The sequence below is a fragment of the Acanthopagrus latus genome, chromosome 11 (genome assembly GCF_904848185.1).
Source record: "Acanthopagrus latus isolate v.2019 chromosome 11, fAcaLat1.1, whole genome shotgun sequence".
Taxonomy (NCBI): Eukaryota; Metazoa; Chordata; class Actinopteri; order Spariformes; family Sparidae; genus Acanthopagrus; species Acanthopagrus latus.
Genome location: NC_051049.1, coordinates 10,772,303 through 10,795,010, shown reverse-complemented (window position 1 = coordinate 10,795,010; position 22,708 = coordinate 10,772,303). Strand labels below are relative to the sequence as shown.

The following is a 22,708-nucleotide window of genomic DNA, read 5'->3' as shown; positions in this document are numbered from 1 at the left end:
GTCGCCGCCGCTAGCACTAAGCTAATATGTGCAAATCTTGAAATCTTTTTACGTTGTGTATTGTTGGTGAGCATTTTAGCTAACTTTGTTTTGTGGGCCTACATGTATTTTCTCTCTCCACACAAGCCAGAAACAAACTTTCCATAAAAACCCCCTTTGGTAGCCCTTTAAACATTCCTTTATGGAAGTGTCTGGCCACCAGCTAGACTTTTATTTTATTGCACATTTGGCAGGAAATTCCTCATGCTCCCACCCCCACCGTCTCCGCCACTGAACTCCCCTCATAATGCACGACTTGAACCCTAATATGTGCCCCGTTATTTGTTGCATGAAGTTTTGGGGGCATTGCTCTTATTCTCCAGGTTTGCGGCCGCTGCACTTGTTTTACACATCGTTTGTTTCCACTGGGAAGACCCAACTGGAGATTATGGTTTTTTGTTAGTCTGGAGGGACGGTGATGTCAACATAGTTGGAGGGGGGAAAAAAAAAATAAATGGTGAATGGTTTAGTTGTCAGCAGTAGCTTGGCCCTGGATGTGGCCTAGCGGAGATGATCAAATAATGTACAGCCCTACATCCTGTGGGTGTCCTAGATTGTTTACTGTCATTGTTATAAACTCTCTGACCCAAGGTGGTTATTATTTTTAATAACATGTTTCTGGCACAAGACGTTCACATCCGTTTTTCTTTCGGTCAGCGTTTGAATCAACAGTTGAATTTGCCTTTTTTTTTTTCTCTCTCTCTCTCTCTCTGTTCAGTACGGCGGCCCTTGTTTATTCTCGTAGTAATAGCATGGACATAAACACACGTTATAGTTGCTAAGTTTTGCTTTTATTTGGACATTAGTAATATCAAATAAACATGTGTAACCCGTGCGGGTGCAGTTGGGCTTTCGATCAACATATATATATTTTTTCAAAATGTCAACAACAGTTATCCTCAAGTAATTACATGCTTATTAGAAACACAGGTAGATACTCTAATAATTTGTCCCCTTTATTGGTTAAAACAACAATACATTTAAGTCCTGTGTGCTGTTTTTAATTTATTTTTAACGGTAGTTTTTTTTCCTCCCTTTTTCTGTTTCTTTTTTTTGTTGCTGTAAAGCATCTGTGTAGCTCAGGGGGCTCTTTTGTGGAGAATGACCTGCCTTCTCTGCCTTGTGTGGGGTGACAAAGACCCCTAATCTGCCGGCTACAAATATTGATCCAGCAGTAGCTGAAGATGCCATTTTGTTACATTAAGCCCCCCTCCATGTGCTCTGCTCCATTTATATCAGGGCTTTGATAGTATTTGTGCATGTTAAGTTAAGTTGACCCATTGTGTCCTTGATTGGCCATTTTATCCAAAAGTTTGGAAAAAACAGTGGCAGCCATGTTCCTAGCGTATTTACACTTGGGGCTATGTGTTGTGTGCATTCACTTCCTTTCCTTGTCTCAAGGTTACTTTAGTTATGCTCGCCTGAGTTCACTAGACTTGGACTGTACTGTTTGCCTCCCCTGAAGTGACATGTGTTGTTTTCATACTTGGAGAAAATGTTGTTGTTTTTTGTTTTGTTTTTTTTGTTTTTTTTAAACATGAATACCTCTGTTTATTTTGGTTTTAAGCGGTTCCTCATTTCTACTTTTATTTTCTGACTTAAACTCATACAATCAGTTTATATTTTCCAACTTGCATTTCCTCAAACATCCATCTCTTTAGTTTGTTTTATGCAATTGCATCAATGTATACTAGGGCTGTATTACAAAAGAGGCTGTAAAAGCACACCACCTGTTGGTGTCCAAGTGCCTCTATTCCTCCACTCGCTCCCCGTACCCACTAGTTCTCTATGAGGCTTGCAGAACCTCCGCTCAGCATCAGAGAGCGGCCTCGGGCTTGCGTTGGAATGCAAAACGCAGGGTAAATCCAGTATTCACGCTCACTGTGTCATTTGACAAGGTTCTTTCTGAGTTGACATATGGTAATTTGGTAATGACGTGTTTGCATACAGTCATTAACTCTGCCTTTCACCCCTATTTCCTTGGGCTAACAATAGTCCCAATTATGTCTGTAATTGTAAATGTATTACATTCTCTTTTATGTAGCAATGATCGACATATGGTTGTGATATTTGCTAGGGTTGATTAAAATGAAAGACAGTTTTTTTAAGTCATTACTTGGAAGTAATTTGACTAAAGGCAAAGTATTCATTATTTCATGACAGTATCTCTTTTAGTTGTTGGATGGGAAGGCAGTTTCTGGCTGAAATTAGCATTTTTAAGTAGACCCGGCTAAAGCATTTAGTGTTAAGTAGCCTAATGTTGTCTGTTTCCCCTCATCAGTCCACGTTTCATCGAGGTAGTAATTTGAGCTGTATGTTATGGCCAGCTGAGACTCCATATCCACCATCGTTGATTTTCCTAGTGCAACTTCTCACGCACACAAGATATTAATAATAAATGAAAAGCTACAAACACAAATTTAATGTGTTAGCTTGAAAAAAAGTTTTGGGGTTTTTTTCCTTTAAGAAAAAATGCTGACATAGTCTTGAGTTTGGTATCTTACGGGACACTAACAACTTGCCAATACGAATCATCATCAGGGATTTGATATAGCCGAGGTAGAGTAGTTCGAAGCATTGATTATTTTCCATCATCCTCTTTTTTGTTTTTTTAAGAGTTACATGTAACTTCTCTTTGTGCTTGCTAGTGCCATTAAAATCCTGTATCTGCAAATTTCTCTCGTAGGGTTTATTAGAGACTGAAGGGTATGAACGAACAGCAGCAAAGAATGGCTGCAGTGGGAACTGACAAGGAACTCAGCGACCTCCTGGATTTCAGCGCGGTAAGAGAGTGGGAGAGCAGACTGGGTGGTTCTGGGTTGCATTGGGAGGAAGAGCTAAAGCCAGTGCGATACAGGTGTGGTTAAATTGGCAGAGGAGAGCTGGAGGTCTGAAGGAGAGAAGTGGGGGGGGGGAGGGGCGAGGAAAGAAATTTAGTGGGAAAATCTGGGGAAAATTCAGATAATTCTTTTTCAATATAGGTCTTGTCAGCTGAAGTTATTTCCATCCGTCATTCTAGGCATGCTGAGGTAGTGCTGATTACATCAAAGTAAAATACTTCAGGGTGACTAGAGAAAATAAATTCAAGTTTTAAATGTAGGTTATTTAATTATGTAGGTGTTACGTAGGAGTAGGAGACGCAGCAACAAGGAAGTGGATCCTTGCTACAATGAACTGGTATCCACTATTAAATGTAAACAGGGAATCATTAACGCCCGCAGGAAAGGTGAAATAATTTGTATCTCTGTTTGCCCTGTTAACACAATTTGAGGGGGGAATACATTGTTATATATGAACTGGGTTGAGGAGACAGCTTCTGCTTTTTTGGTCATATTTTTAGTCTTCTAAAAAGACACTTTCACTGAGATGCTTTCAAAGGTATCCTCCAGACATTATCCACAAAGTGGATAGAGCATCTATTTACCTGTGTTCCTTTTTGTTTAGAAGCCTTTGTTGAGCTTTGCGCTAACATAAACATCTCATAGGCCCAATGGAGCTGTGTTAGTTTTTTTATTCTAAATAAATGAATAGTCGGAGAGACTAAATTGCTGGCCCTGCATAATTATTATATATGGGACACACCAGGTAATTCCAAACCGTGACTACTAATGAAAATTTGTCAGCAGACTTAATGTCCCACAAGAATTTCTTTTGACAGAGCACAGTGGATCAAGACTGAAGTGTTAAGAGTTGTTGTTGCAAGTGTCGTTGACGTTCTATGATGTGTAACACTGGGGGAAAATGGGACTAGCTTTATATTTGAGTCCCTTCTTATAAGCATAGAGCTGCAACTAACAACCTTTGTCATTGTTGATAAAACCACAGATTATTTTCTCAATTAATCTAGCATTGTTCAGTTTTTAAAATGTCAATCCATGTTTCGACACCATCAAATGTCTGTTATTGTCCATAACCCAACGATATTCAGTTAACTGCCATAGATGGGTAAAACAGGACAATATTACGATTTAAGACGCTGGTATTAGGCAAAATAGTTGATAATTTTGATAGTTGACAACTAATTGATTACTCATTGCAGCGCTATTGATGTGAATGAATGTTGTAGATGGAGCCCCACCACAGTGACTTAAAATTCAGTCAGCTGCTTCGTTATTGTTGTCCTGCTCACTGCTACACCATCGGTATTTAAAGGAACTCTTACCCCATGAAAGAAAAACACTCATTGTTGTGAAGGGGGCTTGTGGGAGGTTCTCATTAGACCGTTGGATTTGTGTTAGAAAAGCTCAGATTGATAAGCTGCCAGTTTGTATCAGCAGATGTTCCATCTAAATACGACATTCATAATTGGGTGGGAAACTGTCAAACAACGTACAAACAAATTTTTGCCCCTCTTTTTTTCCCCCGGCCAGTCAAAGCAACGCGTGCTAGATTGGATGCGATATAAAGCGAAACTAAACATGTTTGTCTATGTCTGTGACCCAGCGAAATGGAGGCAGAGATCGTTTCTGTGAATTCATAGGTGACACTGTTAAAAATAAAGAGTGAGAGAGATCAATCATAACAGTGCCAGATTGTATTATGGTGTCCTAGATAGAAAAAGTTTCTATAGTCATCATGTCCCTGAAAGATGCCACAAAGCAGATATTTAGACCACACCACAGCCTCATGGTAAAGCCCATAGTGGCTCAGTTACAAAACCAACGGTGTCAGTGTTTTGAGAAGATAAAGTTCATACTGCATGAAAAAAATACAAAATATGTATGAATATTGTCAGCATTTCTTTTTTGGAAAAAACTAACCTCTTGTAATTTTTATTATAAAACTGAAAAGAGTTATTTTTGAAATGTGGTATTTTGCAAATAAAGATCTGAAAATGTTTCTAACGTCTTGGAAGTTTTTATTTCCATTTTTACTGCTATGCTGCAAGTTGTTAAATCAACGGTGGAATCAGTTGATTTTACGTAGTTTATCTCACTTTTGAGTGATTTTCAAACTAAAAAGGACTTTCAGGAAAAAACAACACGCACAGCGACTGAACGACATGTGTATGTGATGTCATTTATTAGTGGAAGTAGGATGTGTGAAGTGTGCCGTCCTTTGTTTTTGTTAGTTACGGTATCTTTCCTCTTTTGTCTTGTAGATGTTCGCGCCTCCAGTAGCCAACGGGAAGAACAGGACAATGACACTCGCCAGCAGTCAGTTTGGTGGATCAGGTAAGCTTTTAAGCTTGATATGAAAACCCACACTATATTTCTCCCTTGAATGTACTGCACATCTTTGCAAATGCGTAATTTTTGTTGCATCTTTTACTTGATGTAAACATACTAGTTTCTCATGGGATTGTCTCTGACATTCATGTGGCTGCATGCAAGTTTCGTCAAAGCAACTATAAACTAATGGTAAATCTGGGTGCATATGCAGTCATGGTAAATTTGAAAATAGGGTACCAATAAACATGTCTTAACACCTCACCGTGGGTAGGGAACCTCAAAGGTCAGCTCAGCTGACGCACAAGAAAGTATTTTCCCACATAACCCTGGTGGTATTGAGACACAGACGGTTTCGGTTTCATTTGGCCAGGTTTTGAGGTCGCTTTTGCACCTTTACAAAATTGCATTTCAAAAACTCATAACAGCTTAAAGTGGAAAATATTTTCTTCTTAAGAAACTGGCTGTGCCTGTATTTGTTTTTTGTGTTCGTAGTAAATTGAGTGGTATAGGTGATTTTATGAGAAATTCCCAGTAAGTGACTTGTTACAGCGTGCTCTGTGCCTGTTGATGAGGTTGCCCCTTGGTTTTTTTTCATCCGTATGAAAAAATGATCCATTTAGACTACTACACAGCTCTTTAACTGCCCTAAATGTAGCATTGACACTTTTTTGAGAAACAAAAATAGACTGTAGTTGAAATCCTTCCATTCTTTGTATGAACTGTGAAGATTTATTAATGTGTTTTCATGAATTTATTTGAACAGCTGTCAGATCATTTTTTCTTATTCTTTAGTCTTGAACTGTTTTTAAGGTGCAAAGTCTCTGCAGTTATCCTCCTCAAGCACCTGAAGCTTTTGAGTGGGCTTTTTCTCTCTTCCTGAATGTTATTAGTAAGTCGTGTTACTTTCGTTACTCTGTCACCCTGCCAACCTGGCGTGTGAAATCAAGTCACACTCCCCAGTGTTCCCCAGAGTGAGAACTTGGCCACTGAGGAACAAAGGCAAAAAAAGGGGCTTATGGACTTGAAACGACTCCCCCACCCTGAAGTGTAAAACACTCCTCCCCCAACACGGCACAGGGCTCTTACCCCCACTGATCTGCAGGAAATGGCTCGAGTCCGAGACAATGTCCCTCACCCCCAGCTCGCAGCCTCTTAAACTGGCCCAGCATGCAGTGAGTGGCCAGAGTGGAAGAGGGAGCTTGTTGAATAGAGGGATCAGCCTGTGGAAGGCAGGATTCTGTTTGTTTCTATTACAGCAGGCAATTACTAAGCAGTGAGGAGTTAATTCCTTCCCCCCTCCTCATGTCCTAAAGTGTGGCTCTCGGTCATTGACACCCATTTTAATGTGATACTTCAAGCTGTCCCATTTAACTTTGGGTGATCTGCAGGTACCCTCTAATAGCACAAGGGAGTCAAAATGCTAACATCTGCGAATTCCTGCCTAGGAGTTTCTCGTAGATCTGTTTCATGTTGTAACTCACATGGTACAGAGAAAACAGTCTGTCTATATTAGGGAGATGTACAGATCTTCACATGTACAAGTTTGTTTGTGGAAGGAAACTGGAAGCTTCAGATCATGTGGACGTTGTTGTTGTTGTTGTTGTTATTATTATTATTATTATTATTATTATTATTATTATTATTATTATTATTATCATTACTTTTTTAGTGTATTGACTTCATTTTCAACACAGCGGTCTTTTGAAACTCGCTCCAATAGATTTCTTTTATTCCAAGATATGATATGGCTTTGTTCCAGGAAACCTATTTATCAAAGAAATTATGGCCTTTAAAGCGCAGTGTCCATTTATGACGTCACTCAGGCAGCTTGTATATTCAGCGAGCCAGCAGCGCGGGAACGGCAGCAAGCAGCCTAGTGGCCCACCAGACCACCTCTATTCATCAACACAAAAGTGCTCAGAGGGGTGCTAATTGCATTAGGCGTCCTTTTCCCTTCCTTAGTGGCCTGTGTGTGTGTGTGTGTGTGTGTGTGTGTGTGTGTGTGTGTGTGTGTGTGTGTGTGTGTGTGTGTGTGTGTGTGTGTGTGTGTGTGTGTGTGTGTGTGTGTGTGTGTGTGTGTGTGTGTGGGGTAGGGTGTGTCGGGTAGAGTGGCGGGGAGAGGAAAGAGGAGAGGATTGGCAAGAAGTGTGGGATGTTTGAGAAGTAGGGGAGGCAGAGTGTGACGGTGTGGTGGGAGCTGGCCAAGCCCACAAGCCTTCAGGCAGGCGTCCCCTCTGTCACCTCTGCAGCTGCTGGCAACGTCTCTAACCCCCTTCACACACACACAAACACACAAATACACAGGGCACGACGGGCTCGCTTCCCTTAGATCACAACAAACAACATTGTGAATTTACACATGTGGTCTCTCTTGGTGGCTAGCTTACTAGCACCGCGTTTGACTCTTGCTCTCTCAGTTGTATACCTGCACGCGCCTGCAGCATTGTGTCATGTATTTCACTGTGCAGTGCTGGGTTGTAGTTGGAAAATCTTAACCCTTCCGAAAGAGGAAATCTCAAAGGAGAGTGGCTTCCTTCTTCAAATAAATTAGATGTTTTCAGAGCCTGCAGCCGTGAGAAGGCTTTGTGGCTTAGAAAATAAATATTTTTCTGGGTTCTGGTTGTCAGTGAGTCAGTATTTGTTTTGCCATGTGACTTTCACTGGAAGTACATTCGCACCAACTATGCCAAAATCTGGATGGATGTGATGTATGTCCAGAGAACCTGTTGTTTTCATGCCAACACAGGATGTCCTTTTTACATTTCCTGTGTGCATGTATAGTTGATAGATAATTCAGGGTATCTTCAATCCAGGGCTGCAAAATCTTATAGTGATCATTTTAACAGATATTTAGGACTCAGGATTAGTATAAATGATATCTGCATCATAGTTATTTTCACTGAAAAGCTATAAAAATCACAATGGTGACTTGTTTGGGTCCGCACCCAACAAACATGTTTTCTTACTTCTGAAGTACTGTTGCCCAGAGCATAATCTATTATTCTGTTATTGACTCATTTTATGTTCACCAAGTAATTGCAGTTACTGCGATTAATGGCGCAGCTCAATTTCAGTCCTAACTGTATTTTCCAATTCTGGCACCATGTCAATTGATTCTTGAAACTCTCGTCGCTTTGTGATCACGTTGTGCTTTATGTAGCTTCAGTCTGATTGTCCATTGTCTGAAGATGTCATAGATTTTTGTATTGGACTTGTTAGTTAGTATGAACTACAGTACTCACGATCTGATACACTCTTGAAATAGTCTTTGGTATCCTACAAGTGTGATCTACATACTGAGAGAGCAGCAATGCAAATCAGTACATACCATAGTCAGTTAATTAAATATTGGGAAAGTTATATTATATTGGTCGTGTCTAATTATAAAAATTCAATGGAGCCTATAATCTGAAACCAAATTACTTTCATTGGCTTAACAAATGCAACATCTACACACCTTTAACATCGATTTGCAATTCAAGAGTAGATGGTTTAGGGAGCCAAACATCTAAGTTTTTACACGTAAAATCTTATTAGAGCTGTTACGATGTGCTCGGGTTTGCATTAACTACAGGAAAATACCTTTTTAAAAAAAAATAAAAAATCTAAAATTATCAGGCATTTTATCAGTATTAGCCATCTGAAGCAGGTAATTATGGATTATCATTATTTATATTTTGTAATCCAAGGAATTATGGGTTTCATTGTATTGTTACCAAAGGATTGTTGAACCATTGAAAGCTTTCTGCTTCAGTGATGTAAATGCAGGAGTCTATAGACTACATAAGGAGGTGTATCGCCACTGATATGCCATTCTCACATTGACTATTGGATGTCATGATAATCAGTTGCATCTATTTAAGGCATCTACAGTAGCTGAGAACAACGGTGTGATGGCTTTATTGTTTTTATTATGTATTGTAGAGCAATACTACCAGGCGACCAGAGAAATAAAAAACTTCAAGACTGAACAAAGTGATGAAATGAGGATGAAATAAAGCCCACATCAGGGCAGATCTGTGTTAGTCCCTTAAATTTCATTGGGAATACGGACTGTTGAAGCAAATTTTTTAGGTCACAGGCGACGGGTTGGTTGAAAACAAAGCACTAAAAATATTTTTACTGGCCAAAATAATTGATGTAGGAGTACATCGCTGACCTACTTTGAATGGTGCATATCTTCATTTTACAATTAGTCTTTAAAACTTGCTTACTTGCTTGTACGAGAGCAACACAGAAGCAAACCCACAATCCCAATATAATCATCTCAAATGTAGTGGCCAGTGTAGCATGTGACCCCAATTGATTAATGTTTTTTAACAGCATGTGAAGCTTGGAGGGTTGTTTTAATCATTTTGGTTGTCTCTCAATATTACACATGACAAGAGATTAACAACAATAGAAAGATCTCTGTTCTGGCATAGCTGGGCTCTCCTAGGCTGGCTGAGCGTCAGTGTCACCTCAGCAGCTCTCCACCTTGTTTTAATTGCCTCTGAGTTAATTACTCCAGTAAGTGTGAAACAATGTTGTCAGACTTCTCCTGCACAGCCGTGCTCTCACTCTATCCTCTACACCCCCGCTGGCCAAATGGAGGCTTTATAGGGATATGGGTGGAGTATTGAAAATAGCTGTGTGAAGATTTTGAAGTTTTTTCTCTTAACTCTACTTGTTGGCTCGTTTGGCTGACTTGGTGCAGGTTGTTGTTGACAGTGATGATGTGTAATTTTGTGGGTTACCCGTTACAAATTTTAAGCGTGTTGTACATGGGAAAATACTTTGAGGTTTGCCAGCAATTTGGAAGGAGATAGAGTGTCAATAAGTGGGGAGAAAAGGAAGGTGTTTGAGTTAAAATACATCCATTCATTTCTTGGCTGGAAGCAGACAAGCTCTCTGTTGACGTCTCACATTTGTGAAGTGGATTTTTATATCGCTAATTTGATATTACTTTTCATGGCACCAAGCTCTGGCTGAAGCGTCTTCATACAAAGTCTGTCGTCTTTATTTAGCGTGAGCCTGTCACCAGCATCCTGTGCCATTGGACATGGTTGACTGTGGTACAGTGCTTTATTAGTGGCATGGCCTTTCAGCTGGGCCGATGTGACAGTGAGCGAGGCCGATCTTTCGAGGTCCCCTCTCCTCCCTGCTCGCCTGATTCTCCATGCCATTGGCATCAGCTCCATAGATCACGGCTGTCGCAGCGTGTGTAGGTGCTTGCACCGCTCTGTTAGTCTCATCACTCATTCTTGCTCGTCAGCCAGGCTGCTGATCTCGCCCAGACCCCTCTCACTCTGCCTTCCCTCTTGTTCCTCCCTCTCTCTCCCCCTTCTCCCTCTCTCTGTCTGTCTCTCTCTCTCGTCCCCTTGCTTTCTCCTTCCACCCGCTCACTCTCTCTTTTGCTTTCTCACACACATTTTTTTAATTAGGCAAAAATCAAAGACGAAATATGAATATTCATAAGGAAACCGCATTAATATGCACAATTATGCAAATCAGCATGCAATTAAGGCTTGTGTCTCCAGAGAGCCTGGATAGCATTAGTGCATAAGACAGGGAGAAGGGGATGATGGGGGTATTTTGGAGTTTTCTGCTCCACCAGTCTTTTGGCTGTGTTTTTCCTTTGTGCCACACATCGGTCCTTTCTTTACCTAAAACAGTGTGGTTCATGTTTTGGCTTTATGCATTTTGTTTTCTGTTATTTGTCTGTATGTGTCAGATTGACTGAGAGCAAATTTGAATGTGGCTTATAAGATGACATTTCATCCTCTTGAATTGCATTAGGGACGTGAATGGTTAATTTTCTGCTATTCAGTGACCGTAATAAACACTAATGGGTACACTGAGCAGCTTTTCCTCTTATTTATTTATTTTTTTCAGAAATTGTGTAACATAGCATTGCATGTTGAATGCGACGACGCCGTCTTTGATCAATAGTGATGCTATCTCCTTGCTTGTGCAAGCCTATTGTGGCCACTGAATGATGTCGAATGTTTAGAGGAGGACATGGTGACAGGTTCTCTTGATATGACTCCAACATCAGGGGGTTTCTACATATATGCAGTGACACACTGGCTAATAAATATATTCACTAATTTCTGGGGTTGCTTAAATATTAGCATGAGTCCAACCTGATTTTTGCTTCTCTCAGATTAACGTGCTGGTTTCCTACATGTAAATAATATGAATATGTCCTCTTGCAGCAATAGATGAGCGAAGCGGCTCTGGGTCTTGGGGCTCGGCAGAACAGAACAGCCCCTCTTTCAGCCAAGGACGGGTAAGATCTAAATACACACAAGCTCGCACTCTTAAGTCGCACACGATTTTAAGTTTGGAGATCTAAGCATTAACACCAGATGCCATGATATTGTCACACACTCACACATGTTCAGTTAATCACTCTGCCATAGAGGAAGCACACACATTCCCTCTCCCCCCTACCACCACAACAGCTTAGTACTCTTCATGCTGTGTGCCATGTTTGATTTGAAGTGGTAGTTTTACTTTCTACCTAATAACCTTGGCTCAGGATCCTGCATTGGCAAGCTTTTAGTAGCCTCGAACCTCTGTGGAAGCCCACCGGTAATTGCAGCTTCACATCCGCTGTAACTGTCTTGGCACAACTCTGTGTAAATACAAGGAACAGGGGGTGAAATAGATGCAGCAGGCTTTGATTACCACAAGTTGATAATTAAGAAAGTCGGTTTGAATCCCCCGAGCTGATGCAGATTTGTTTGGCATGGATCCTGTTAGTTAGACAGAAAAGCAGAGGGAGGGTAACCACTAAGCGATATAGGTGTGCACACAAGCCAGGGACAGCTTTAAAGAGTGGTTTAGGTCTGTGGTTGTATTAGATTGTTTGTCCAGTTTGAAAGCCTGCATGTTTTTGTTTACATTTTATCTTTTTATTTTTTGTGTGTTCCTACAGGGCTACGCCGAAGGATCCCACTACAATGAGCATGAAGGCTTGTCCTCTCCATTCATCAGCTCAGGGGTCGCTGGTATGTTCTACTTTGGCTTCCTTCTTGTACCACTTTAAGTTTATAGAGTTGTAGGTTTTCCAACAACACAAAACCACCTCATAGGAAAACCCGACGGCACAATTGCTGAGCAACACCAGGCAACAGAAAGATAATTTTAAGGTGAATAACTTGGTACTGCAAACAACAACATTAGACAATAACAGAGTAAATAATAAACTCATATATTTACATGAAATGTTAAGGAAATTTGAGAGATGTCAACTGTACTACTGTCCACTCTTAGTCTGTTAAACAAATTAAAGTTTAACTAGTGTTCAGTCTGTAACCTAAACATTATCACTCTCAAACAAATGCACAATAACTATTTTATTGTGATATAAGTCAATTTTTTCTTTTTAACTCTGTTTGCTTTGTGTTTGTCTCCTCTTTTTCTAATGATTTAAACTCAGAGTGCCAGTGTAGGGTGGTGGAGAGACTCTAATTATAATAGTGAACAAAATGAACAATCATACTGAATGAACAGGGGAAAGACAACCAGACAAACTGAAAAATAAAAGAACCACAGGCATAAAAAATCTGTGCTGTGATCTCATCATGTGTATTTTTGACACAGTATCCATATTTCATATTTTTGCATGATGGTTTATGTGGATATTTATATATCAACACCACTAATAGTGTCCACGTAATGTTTCCTATCTCAGAGTAATTTTCAAAGTGACTCTCTTATAGTAGAAATGATTACATTTTTAATTAGTGTATACATTTACTTCTTGGTGCCAGAGAGACTGTTCTCTTGTCACACTCAATTTTTAAAATAATCATGTTGATAATTCAGCTGTTGTGCATACGTTATTACCAATTGTTTTCTGGGTGGCGAAATGTGTATGTGCCTACATGCATGTATGTGCGTGTGTGCGCCTGTGTTCATTCGTTGAGTGTTGGGGATGTTAGGGCACTGAAGCAGAAACCTTCCCCAGGGTTTTGTCTGGCAGGCGGCTTTATGCAGCTGAGCGTACTGAAAAAGGGGAGGGCATCTCTGGACTTTTTGTACTTTAGAAAAACCTACTTTTCATTTGTTTTCGCACACACACCATTGCCTCTTAATGTGTATGCACACCTATTGGTTTCACTCGCATTTACAATGAAACAATCTTTAATCTTACAGGTAAAAATGAGAGGCCACCGTACCCTCCCTTTGGAAGCCAGGTATGTTTATACTTATTCCTTGCATCCTCCCACATCTTTATGAGTATGAGATCTAAATTCGTGTAATGTGTCAGTATTAAGGAAGCCCCGTTCTCTCACTTCTCTTTTCATGTTAAATACTTTGAATTAACTGTCTTCATTTCCTAGAAGAGAAACCACTGTGCTCTCCCACGCCCCGCTAAGTATTTTTAGTAAAACCTTGTTTCACTATCTTCTCTTTTCTTAGCCCGGCTTTCTTCCTAGCGACATAGCGATGCCCAGCCCAGATGCCATGTCCCCCTCTGGCATAAAATCTGGCTCCCAGTTTTACCCGTCGTACCCCAACAATCCGAGGAGAAGGCCGCCTGATGGAGGCATAGGTAGACCTCTTTCCTTTCCTTTCTTTACTTCTTTCTTGCTTTCTTGCCTTGTTTTCATTCATGCTATTTTTAATACCTGATCTGACTAGGGTGCTACTAATGATTATTTTCAGAGAATATGCAGATTATTTTCTTGATTGATGGTTTGATCTCTCAAACATCAGAATTCAATATAGTTATGATTTCCCAGATGCCAGTGTGGTCATATTGGTTTAATTGCTTGTTTACTTAGACCAACAGCCCAAAATCCAAAGATAGTTACTAGAATGGCTTGGAAAACCAGAGTATCCAAAGATTTTAGAGGCTGGAAGCACTAAATCATGGCCTAATAATTGGCTTGGAGGTCCAATTTGTTAAATACTTGATTGTTCAGACTCATTCCCAACATGTCACATTCTGATGTTTTGGCCATCAGTATTTGATGAGTTGAGAATGAGACTCAACTATCTTAAGAAGTGGGTCTTTTTTAAATGATGAATCTATCATTGATTATTATTTTTTTAACCAATAGTATATGATAGTGTAGTAATAATCGTTCCAATTCATTCTACTGATGCCAAAATGTATTAATTTGTAGGAGCATAGATATGAAATTGACCCAAATAGAGAAAAAAGGCTTTTCTTTAAGATTTTTGGTGCAATTGTTTAAGTTTTTTCCCCCCTTTTGTTTGTCTTGTCTTTGGTCTGCATCTGACAGATCTTTTCAGTCTCCACAGATGAATGCACAGCAACATTCATTCACACTGACAGTCATGCACATACTTACACGTCTGTACTGTTTTCTGATCTGTGGTTGGAATTGGAGTACATGAAATGACTCCACCTGATCTGACATAACATTGGCAAAAGTGTCTTTGCTAAGTCTTTATTTGTGTTTTTTGTCTCTCACCTTCTCTCTGTGTCTCGGCCTGCCTGTATGCAGACACCCAGCCAAAGAAGATTCGGAAACCCCCTGGCCTGCCGTCCTCGGTAAGAGCTTATTTCTGCTCGCCTTCACAGCTCACAGCCAGTCCTTTTTCTCTCTTACTCTCTCTCTCACCACACACACACACACACACACACACACACACACACACACACACACACACACACACACACACACACAGAGATACACTTGCACACTGCTTTCCCCACTCTGCTTGAGCAGTTCTGTGACAGACAGGGGTAAAGACCCTCTGCTCTGTCAGACTCTCAGTGAGCTGACAGTCAGGCAACTCAGGCCCCAATAAACATCATCACTGTGGTTGTCTCTACACTACACTCAAGTGGTTTCAAGTGGTGTTCTGGGTCGGGATGTCATGTAGACGAGTAAATTTACAGGATTTTGAGGTGCCTTGTCAAGTCGAGCAACTTGCCTTCTACGGTGGTGTGATTCTGAATTATATGTTTAGTAAGAACAGAGTTCCTGCATTTGGGCAATGAAGATACATATGTTTGTGGCAGCTCAATGCATGAGGAGTTCAAGTAGGTTGGTAATGATGCTGGTAATGCTAATGAGCTTCTTTCATTTATAGAGTACTGCATGGATGATGTATATTTGTTGGAAGATGGCATCCCTCTGGTTTCCTCAACAAAAATTCACTACAATGATTCATTGGATTTAGAATTATTGCAGAAAATTAACGGTCAACCCCACTTCTATTTTTGTTTTTTTTTTTAAGTTTAAATGAAATCACCAGAAGTAACATTAGCAAATAACTGAACAACACCACTGTTGAATTTTTACATTGTCAGCACCATGTAGATTTGTACATTTATAGCAAGTTGTGTAAGTTTTAGTTGGAATAGTTTGCAACTAAACTACACCTGTAAAGACGGACTAGTGAGTCAATGAACTGCTATTTGGCATTGTTTAGCTACTTATTAGCAGCCATTTATCAGACACAGAAACTTTACAGTTTATGATCGTGGTATGGATTGACACAGCTTATCTCGTAGAAAAAACAAATCTCTGAAGCTTGCAAAAATTCTAACTGAGTTCTTAGTTTTGGAGTTATTCCTGCTCCACTCTACTAAGGCTACACTAACAATCTCTTGATGAGTCTTTCATCTCCTCCCTTTTTCATCAGTAACACTAAAAGTTGAAACCATTCAGGAAGTTGTTTTGGCTAAATAGTAAATATCTAAGATGCCTGGTCAAAGTTTCACTTCTTGGAATATCAATCTTGGAGTTTTAGTTCCTGAATATTAATGTATTTGTAACTTTTGTTCCTTAAATTGTAAAAGAGGTAAGACAGATTTCAACATGTAAAGCAGATTTAATAGTGAATTCTAGTGTGAGTGCTGTTGAGCCTCAGTCCTTAGTTGCAGCAGTATGAAGTCTCATCTAGTGCTTTGATTTACTGTACCAAGTGTCACATTTTGTCAGTGGGCCCAGAATTCCCAGCAGCTGATGCAGCTGATGTGTGTCGATGATGGCAACCACACATAGCTGGTAACACAAGTCATCCTGACATGTTTGAATATATACTGAATGAATCTCACTGTTAGTTTAAGGACAAAGAATCGAATCAAGCAGCAGTTGCCCACATCATGCCCATTTATAGATTATTTCCATTGGCTACGGTCGAGTCCAGCCTGTCCGTGCATACGGTTATAGCTACTGTCGATCAAAGAAGGTTCAGAGGCCATTTGCTCACTTTGAAAAGCACTTCAACAAAACTCTAACTCATAACAATTTTTCTTTACAGATGGTGTACATGAAAGTTCTTTATGACCCTGGCCAAACCAATGCATATCTTTGTAAGACAGCAAACATTTCAAGTCAGAAAGGGCCCTACTGTGTAGTTTACCATGTGTTAGTATTGCTGGTCCTGCTGCTTGAGCTGCCACTGGATCATCAATATGAAATACTGCCATTACACAAACATTTTCCTCGTGCTACTGTAGTTCTCAGATGACTAGAGTGACCTAAAAGAAACCTGGTACGGAACCTTCTCATCTCCTCAACATGGCGTCTTGAAACAGCACACCAGCAGCACTGTAAGGGGATGGAAAGATTGAGAGAAAGATTATGTAATTTACCATCTTGTATATGTTAAGTATGTTTTGGGCTTTACGCTGTGAAAGTAGAGAAAATATTAGGTTTCTTGGGTCTGAGGTTACCTACACTTCAGCTGTGTCCTTGCCCTGTGATTTTATCATCTTCGTAAATGTTGCACGGAATTCAAAAACAAAAGTGAAATTGAATTTGACTCATGATTTTTTTGTTTGAATACATGCATGAAGTAAATTCAAAGGATTTATATGGCTGGCTTGGTCCAAGTCATGGAGCCTCGGATGCGTAATCTGTCAGAAAGTGAAGTCAAGCGTTACTAGTGTTGCGTTCTGACTCGGTCATAGTTTGAGATAAAATTGCAACAGATGCCGCTACTTTAGTCGGCTGCATTGATCGGGTGGGTTCATAGTAGATCAACTAATAGAATGGAGTGGGCTAAGAGTTGGACCTGGTGAACTTGCTACTGAGCTCACTTCTTAAACCCTTGTTTGTTTAAAGAAACAAGAAATTGTTGTGTGCATTAAATGACATCAGTGCTGTCCTCCACCTGAGGGTGTTGTCGTGTTGAAGTGGCTGCTGAAACTGCTGCATGTACACACACTCCGCCACAGTGACGACGTCATAGGCTGAGTGTGAACACTTGGTCTGGCCAGGGCCCCCTCTGTTTCACTGTCTGAATCTCAGTCATTCCCCGCAGTGTGAACGATGGCCGCGTGGTTTTAATGCGAGTGATGAGATGTCTGCGTGTGTGTGAACCCCCCTCCCCCACTTCACCCAGCCCCTCCGCCTACGCTTCACCACATGATGGCCTGGGTGGGCCTCCCCCTGTGAGTGACCCAGTTGTGAGGCGCGGTGCTTGCGAGGCCTCTTAGCCCCGTGTCTGAGCCCAGATTAATGACTGCTGATGATGATCCTGTGGTCTCTCCTCCCCTCCCACACTCCCTCCCTACTGCTTCTCTTCAACATACTCTTCTCTTTTTCCTCTATCTACTTTTGTTACTTTTAATCATAAGACCATAAATGATTAAATGGACAAATAATAGCTGCAGTGCCAAGTCCATTTTTCATTTCCCCCTCAAGTTCCCTGACGTCTGCAACCCACCGATACCTGTACACGAGATCCTTGCCCTCACCCCCTGAACTCTCGCCCCCTTTCACCTGCAACAATCACACAACATGGAGGAACTTCTCTTCTGCCCCCTAGTTGTCCAGTGGACTAATGTGGTTGAAAACCTCGTGGTTGAGTAAAGCGGTTTGAGGTTAGTTTGAAGTTAATCTTCATCTACTCCCCACCCCTTGCATCAACCCATGTTTTTCTAGCATAGAGACCTTTACACGGTCATAACCTGAATTACATTAAACCCCTATTAGTTGAGGATTTTACCCTAGAAATCCCCTTTCTTCCTGAGAATACAATTATCCAGCAGCACCAGTCATTGTGTAGTCCTCTGTTCCCATCTAGAGCAGCAGGATTCACTCGACATTGTTCCCCGTGAAAGAACAACTCAAAGCCTATTGTTAAATGAAGCCATCTCCGTCATGTTTTCCCCTGAATTAACCGTGATCATTTTAAATCCCCTGTTTCCTTCACACTCCCCTGGCCATATCAAGCTTTGTTTAAGTCATTTAGATTACCTTCTCCTGTCCCCCCTCAACACCCCTTATCTCTCTACCCATTTCATAAATCATCAGGGCCTTCATTTTTCCCCCTCAATCCTCCCCCTTGCCCCCTACACACTGCAATCTCTCTCTTTTTCTCTCTCCCTCTCTCTCTCGCTGACTGGATCCCAGCCCCCATCTCTCTCTCTCCCTCTCTTCGCTCCCTCTCCTCAGCCCAGCTGCCTGTGGAGTTGGATGTGGTCCAGGAACAGGCAGATGGCTCTGTAATTAGAAGTGCATCTCTCCATTCCCTTTCCACTTCTCCCTGTTAAATCAAATTACAGAAAAAATCCCTTCTCTGGATTAGCATTCTTTGCAGCATAGCCTCCGTTCTCGTTCTCTCTTCCTCTGTCTGCCATGTACTACAGAGGAGGAGAGGAAAAAGACGGACTGAGTGGTGGCTGATGGTGTCGTGAAAACTGAGGGCTTCTCTTGTCCGTGTGGCTTTGGAGCGCAAAGATGTGTTGTCACTGAAGGCCCGGCATCCATTTTTGTTAGCAATATGCAGAAAGGATGTGTGATTGGACTCTCAGAGGTGCTAATATAAAATGTTGAATTTCGTCGGAGCTGTTTTCTGTAATCCGATTCTCTGTTGTTGCCATATAGAATGTGATAGTGCTAGTTTGGAGGTATTGCCAGCGGACTGTTCATGGGTGGGTGTGTGTGTGTGTGTGTGTGTGTGTGTTGGTGTGTGTGTGTTGGCTCACTGAATGCATGCTATGTGTGCAAGTGGATACTGAGTGTGTTGTAGGGAGGGGCTGCAGGCCAGGCAGTGCGATGTCACTGGGGTCCTGGGAGCTAGAGGAAGTGCTCACTGTGCACTGGGATTCAAGCCGTCGCTGTGCCCAGCATGGCATGGCCGCTGTGTTCTCCTCCACAGGCGAGGAGCCGGCCTGCCTCCACAGCCCGCAGACTCCCTCTTGCCATCTTGTGGCCACTTGACGCTGGTGTACTTAAATGGTTTCCAGAAAGCAAGTCTAGGGTGGATTGATGAATGCTACTTCTTGCTCTCTCATGATGCTCACCATCGTAAAAAAACAAAAACAAATCCAGAATGATAAAATATCTGATGTTTAACTTTATAATAATGATTTAAGAAATAACAGTCCACTGACTCATTGTCTATATCTTTTGTTTAGGTGTATGCCTCCACATCTGGTGATGAGTACGCAAGAGACAATGGAGGATATCCTGGTGCCAAGCCAGGAGCTGTCTACCCCGGCTCTTTCTATATGCAAGGTATCTTTAATCATGACGGTGCTGGAATGAATCTGCTCCGTAATTCTATTTGTTATGGTATTTTCATTTTGCAAATGTGTCACTGCTTTTCTCAGAAGACCCTTGGTCGTCTTCTGGCTACTCCGCCATGCTGGGTAACTCTCCTCATATCGGACAGCCTGGCTCCTTCTCAGCAATTAACCCACAGGACAGGATGGTGGGTTGTTTTTTCTTTCTTTATAATGGCTCATATCTTCTAATGTTAATATTAGATTTAATCATCTGCTCTTTAAATGTGTCAGTTCCTTTTGTTTAATAAAACCACATGCAAGGTGCGATTAGTGCTAGAAATCAGTGACAATGCTTGAAATTTAATTTGGTAGTTTCCAGGTTCCAACAGTGGTTGGAATTTGGATAAAAGGCTTGAACCTGCTTTGAAAATATGTGTTGTTTTTATTTAATTTTACATTGGATCAGCCTTGTTTATATAGGATACAGATGTCACATTGTGAATCAGGAAACCGTTCTGTTTTCCTTGAATTTGTCACCCGTCGGCAGAATGTTAACACATAATTTACAGTACATATTTTCATATAAATATGTGATTTACCACAGATGCTAGTTCCTGGAAAGGTTTAACATGCTTAAAAAGTTCTTGAATTTGAGGAAAAGGTGTAGGCAGCCTGCATATATTACCTTGGATGCATGAAATACATTTTATGTTAACATTTTAAGCACTACATAAGGTTAAAAATCTAAACTTTTAACTTTCTTCGTGAAGCTAAATGCATTTGTCACACTGGTTTGTTTTCCTGTGAGGAGTGTTTGTGCCTTATGGAGCTACTTGTTATCCCTTCTCCAGAATCGTCAACCCCTGCCTCTGTCCCCACAGAACTATCCACTGCACAGCAGCGAAGTCAACGGCTTCCACTCAGCCCCCACCACCTACAACCACACACCTGCCATCAACGGTGAAGGCATCATGGGTAAGAACTTTTTAAAATGAGCTTATCACACAAGTGTCTCAGTAGCGTCTGTCAGATTCAACTCCCATGGTCATTTGATTTTTTTTCTCTCTCCCAAAAACAAATTAATGGGTCATCTGACTCACATTATTTATTTTGTCTCTGCAGCCAACCGAGGCACCACAGCTGGCAGTTCAGGAGATGAAATCGGGAAGGCTCTTGCCTCAGTGAGTTCTTCTGTTTGTTGTTAGTTATTTTTACATTAGAGCTGGGCAATAAAACAATAGCAATCCCAAGAGTTTTTTTTCTCTTGTCAAAATGAAAATCCTTTATGTTGGATGACTTGTGTGAAGAAATAACAAATAAGTGCAAATTCCTACGGATGGTGATGCTGACAAAATTCATTGGTGGTTTCACATTATTTTGGTTGTTTGTGCTTTGATCCAAAACAGATGAATGGCAGTTAATTCCAAAAATATTCACCAAAAAAAAGATATTGGCATTTAAGGACCTCATTATTGTTGTATACAGGAATCCCAGATATTGTATTTGTGTACCTGTCAATTCATCATTTTGAAACAAAGCAAACGATTGTCAATTTCATATTTAGGCAAATTTACCAATAACAAAGTTGGAACCATGAAACTTATCCAGGCTGACAGAAAACATTACATTTGCCCAATAAGGTTGAATTTTCCTATCGATCAATAATTGCCTACTTAATTATTTCTCATTTAATCTTCTGTAACTCTTTGATTTTACCCAAACATTTTATGACCTGGCATAAGACCATTTTGACACAAATATATCACATACATACATGGAGCTGAACTGTTGTGACTTTTTCTGCTGAATTGCCTGGCAAAAATTTGAACAATGCTTTAACTAGATTGCATTGAAAATCAATAAAATGTTGTCTTACAATGTGCCATATTGTTGTGCTGTTCGGTCAATTCTTTCAGATTTACCCGTCGGACCACAACAGTAATAACTTCTCCTCCGCTCCATCTACTCCTGGATCTCCTCAGACTATCGCAGGTTAGTTCAATTCTGGCATACAGATAATAGGAGTATCAAAATGTTACTACTTATACACAAAAAAATCTTAATGTTATTTCAAAGCAATGAAAGGCTATAAAAGGCGATAATCTACTAAATTCTCATCTTAAACACCAATATGAAGAAGGCTACAGGTTCATAAACATCTTATTTATTCCTTAAAAGAGCTTGTCATAATTTTACTCAGATCAGTTAGATGCTGCCTTGCTTTGATGTAACATTCCAGTTAAACTAACGACTGAGTGAATTTTACCAATCAGGTGGTTGGTAAACTCAGTTCAGGTGGTTTTATCCTTTCTTTATTCTCACTCATGCAACCACAAATTTGGATAATATTTCAATTTTGACTCAGAATACCTACATCAGTCCAATTTATTTAACTTGTTCAGTTTGATTGCAACCTTGTTTTTGGCACACAGAAATGAATCAGTTGAAATTGTTGGAGCCAAAATGATCCTCTGCATGTTGAATGTTCTTTAGCACAGAAATGTGTCTGCAGCTCCATCTGCTGTTAAGTTAAGAATTAACACTGAACAGTGTCCCAATTATTTCTCTCTGCAGGAGCTCAGTCTCAGTGGCAAAGACCAACCACACCCAACTATGAAGGGCCACCACATGCATTGGTATGTAAAAACATTTCTCTGCAACATCAAAGCTAATTTGAAGCTAGAAGTTGTCACAACATATTTGTCTAGCCTTTGTAAGCTTCTTTTAGTTTTAGACAAGTACGCATGCACTTTGTAAGTCATTCAATTGTGTCTCTGTATATTTATAAGCTTTCCTTGGCTTGTTGTTTTATTGAGATATAAAGCAATGCCTCTTGTATTTTCATAGCAGAGTAAACTGGAGGACCGTTTGGAGGAGGCAATTCATGTACTGCGTAACCATGCTGTGGGCCAGGGCTTAGAGGGCACCCACTCTGACATGCACAGCCTGCTGTCCTCAGTACACAACGGTGGCCTTGGAGCCCTCTCTCCAGCTTTTCCCAATGCTAGCCTTGCCCTCAGCAACAGACATCCTGCTATGGTGAGTCACCTACCCTGCTCAAAAGGTT

At 40.7% G+C, this 22,708-nt stretch overlaps 1 protein-coding gene across 9 annotated transcripts in view; it reads left to right on the top strand.

The window, feature by feature from the left end:
• tcf3b (transcription factor 3b) overlaps positions 1–22,708 on the top strand; it is a 30,213-nt gene that overhangs the window by 886 nt on the left and 6,619 nt on the right. For 3 of the 9 annotated variants that reach the window (XM_037114244.1, XM_037114236.1, XM_037114237.1), the window contains exons 2-15: positions 2,726–2,822; positions 5,141–5,213; positions 11,408–11,481; positions 12,133–12,205; positions 13,356–13,396; positions 13,623–13,755; positions 14,678–14,724; positions 19,552–19,651; positions 19,747–19,847; positions 20,493–20,616; positions 20,764–20,822; positions 21,558–21,633; positions 22,216–22,277; positions 22,489–22,680. In XM_037114244.1, the coding sequence (XP_036970139.1) occupies positions 2,748–2,822; positions 5,141–5,213; positions 11,408–11,481; positions 12,133–12,205; positions 13,356–13,396; positions 13,623–13,755; positions 14,678–14,724; positions 19,552–19,651; positions 19,747–19,847; positions 20,493–20,616; positions 20,764–20,822; positions 21,558–21,633; positions 22,216–22,277; positions 22,489–22,680 (1,230 nt within the window). In that variant the 5' untranslated portion in view covers positions 2,726–2,747. The remainder of the gene's footprint in view (positions 1–2,725; positions 2,823–5,140; positions 5,214–11,407; positions 11,482–12,132; positions 12,206–13,355; positions 13,397–13,622; positions 13,756–14,677; positions 14,725–19,551; positions 19,652–19,746; positions 19,848–20,492; positions 20,617–20,763; positions 20,823–21,557; positions 21,634–22,215; positions 22,278–22,488; positions 22,681–22,708) is intronic. The other 6 variants (XM_037114241.1, XM_037114242.1, XM_037114239.1 and 3 more) reach the window with 5 other exon arrangements.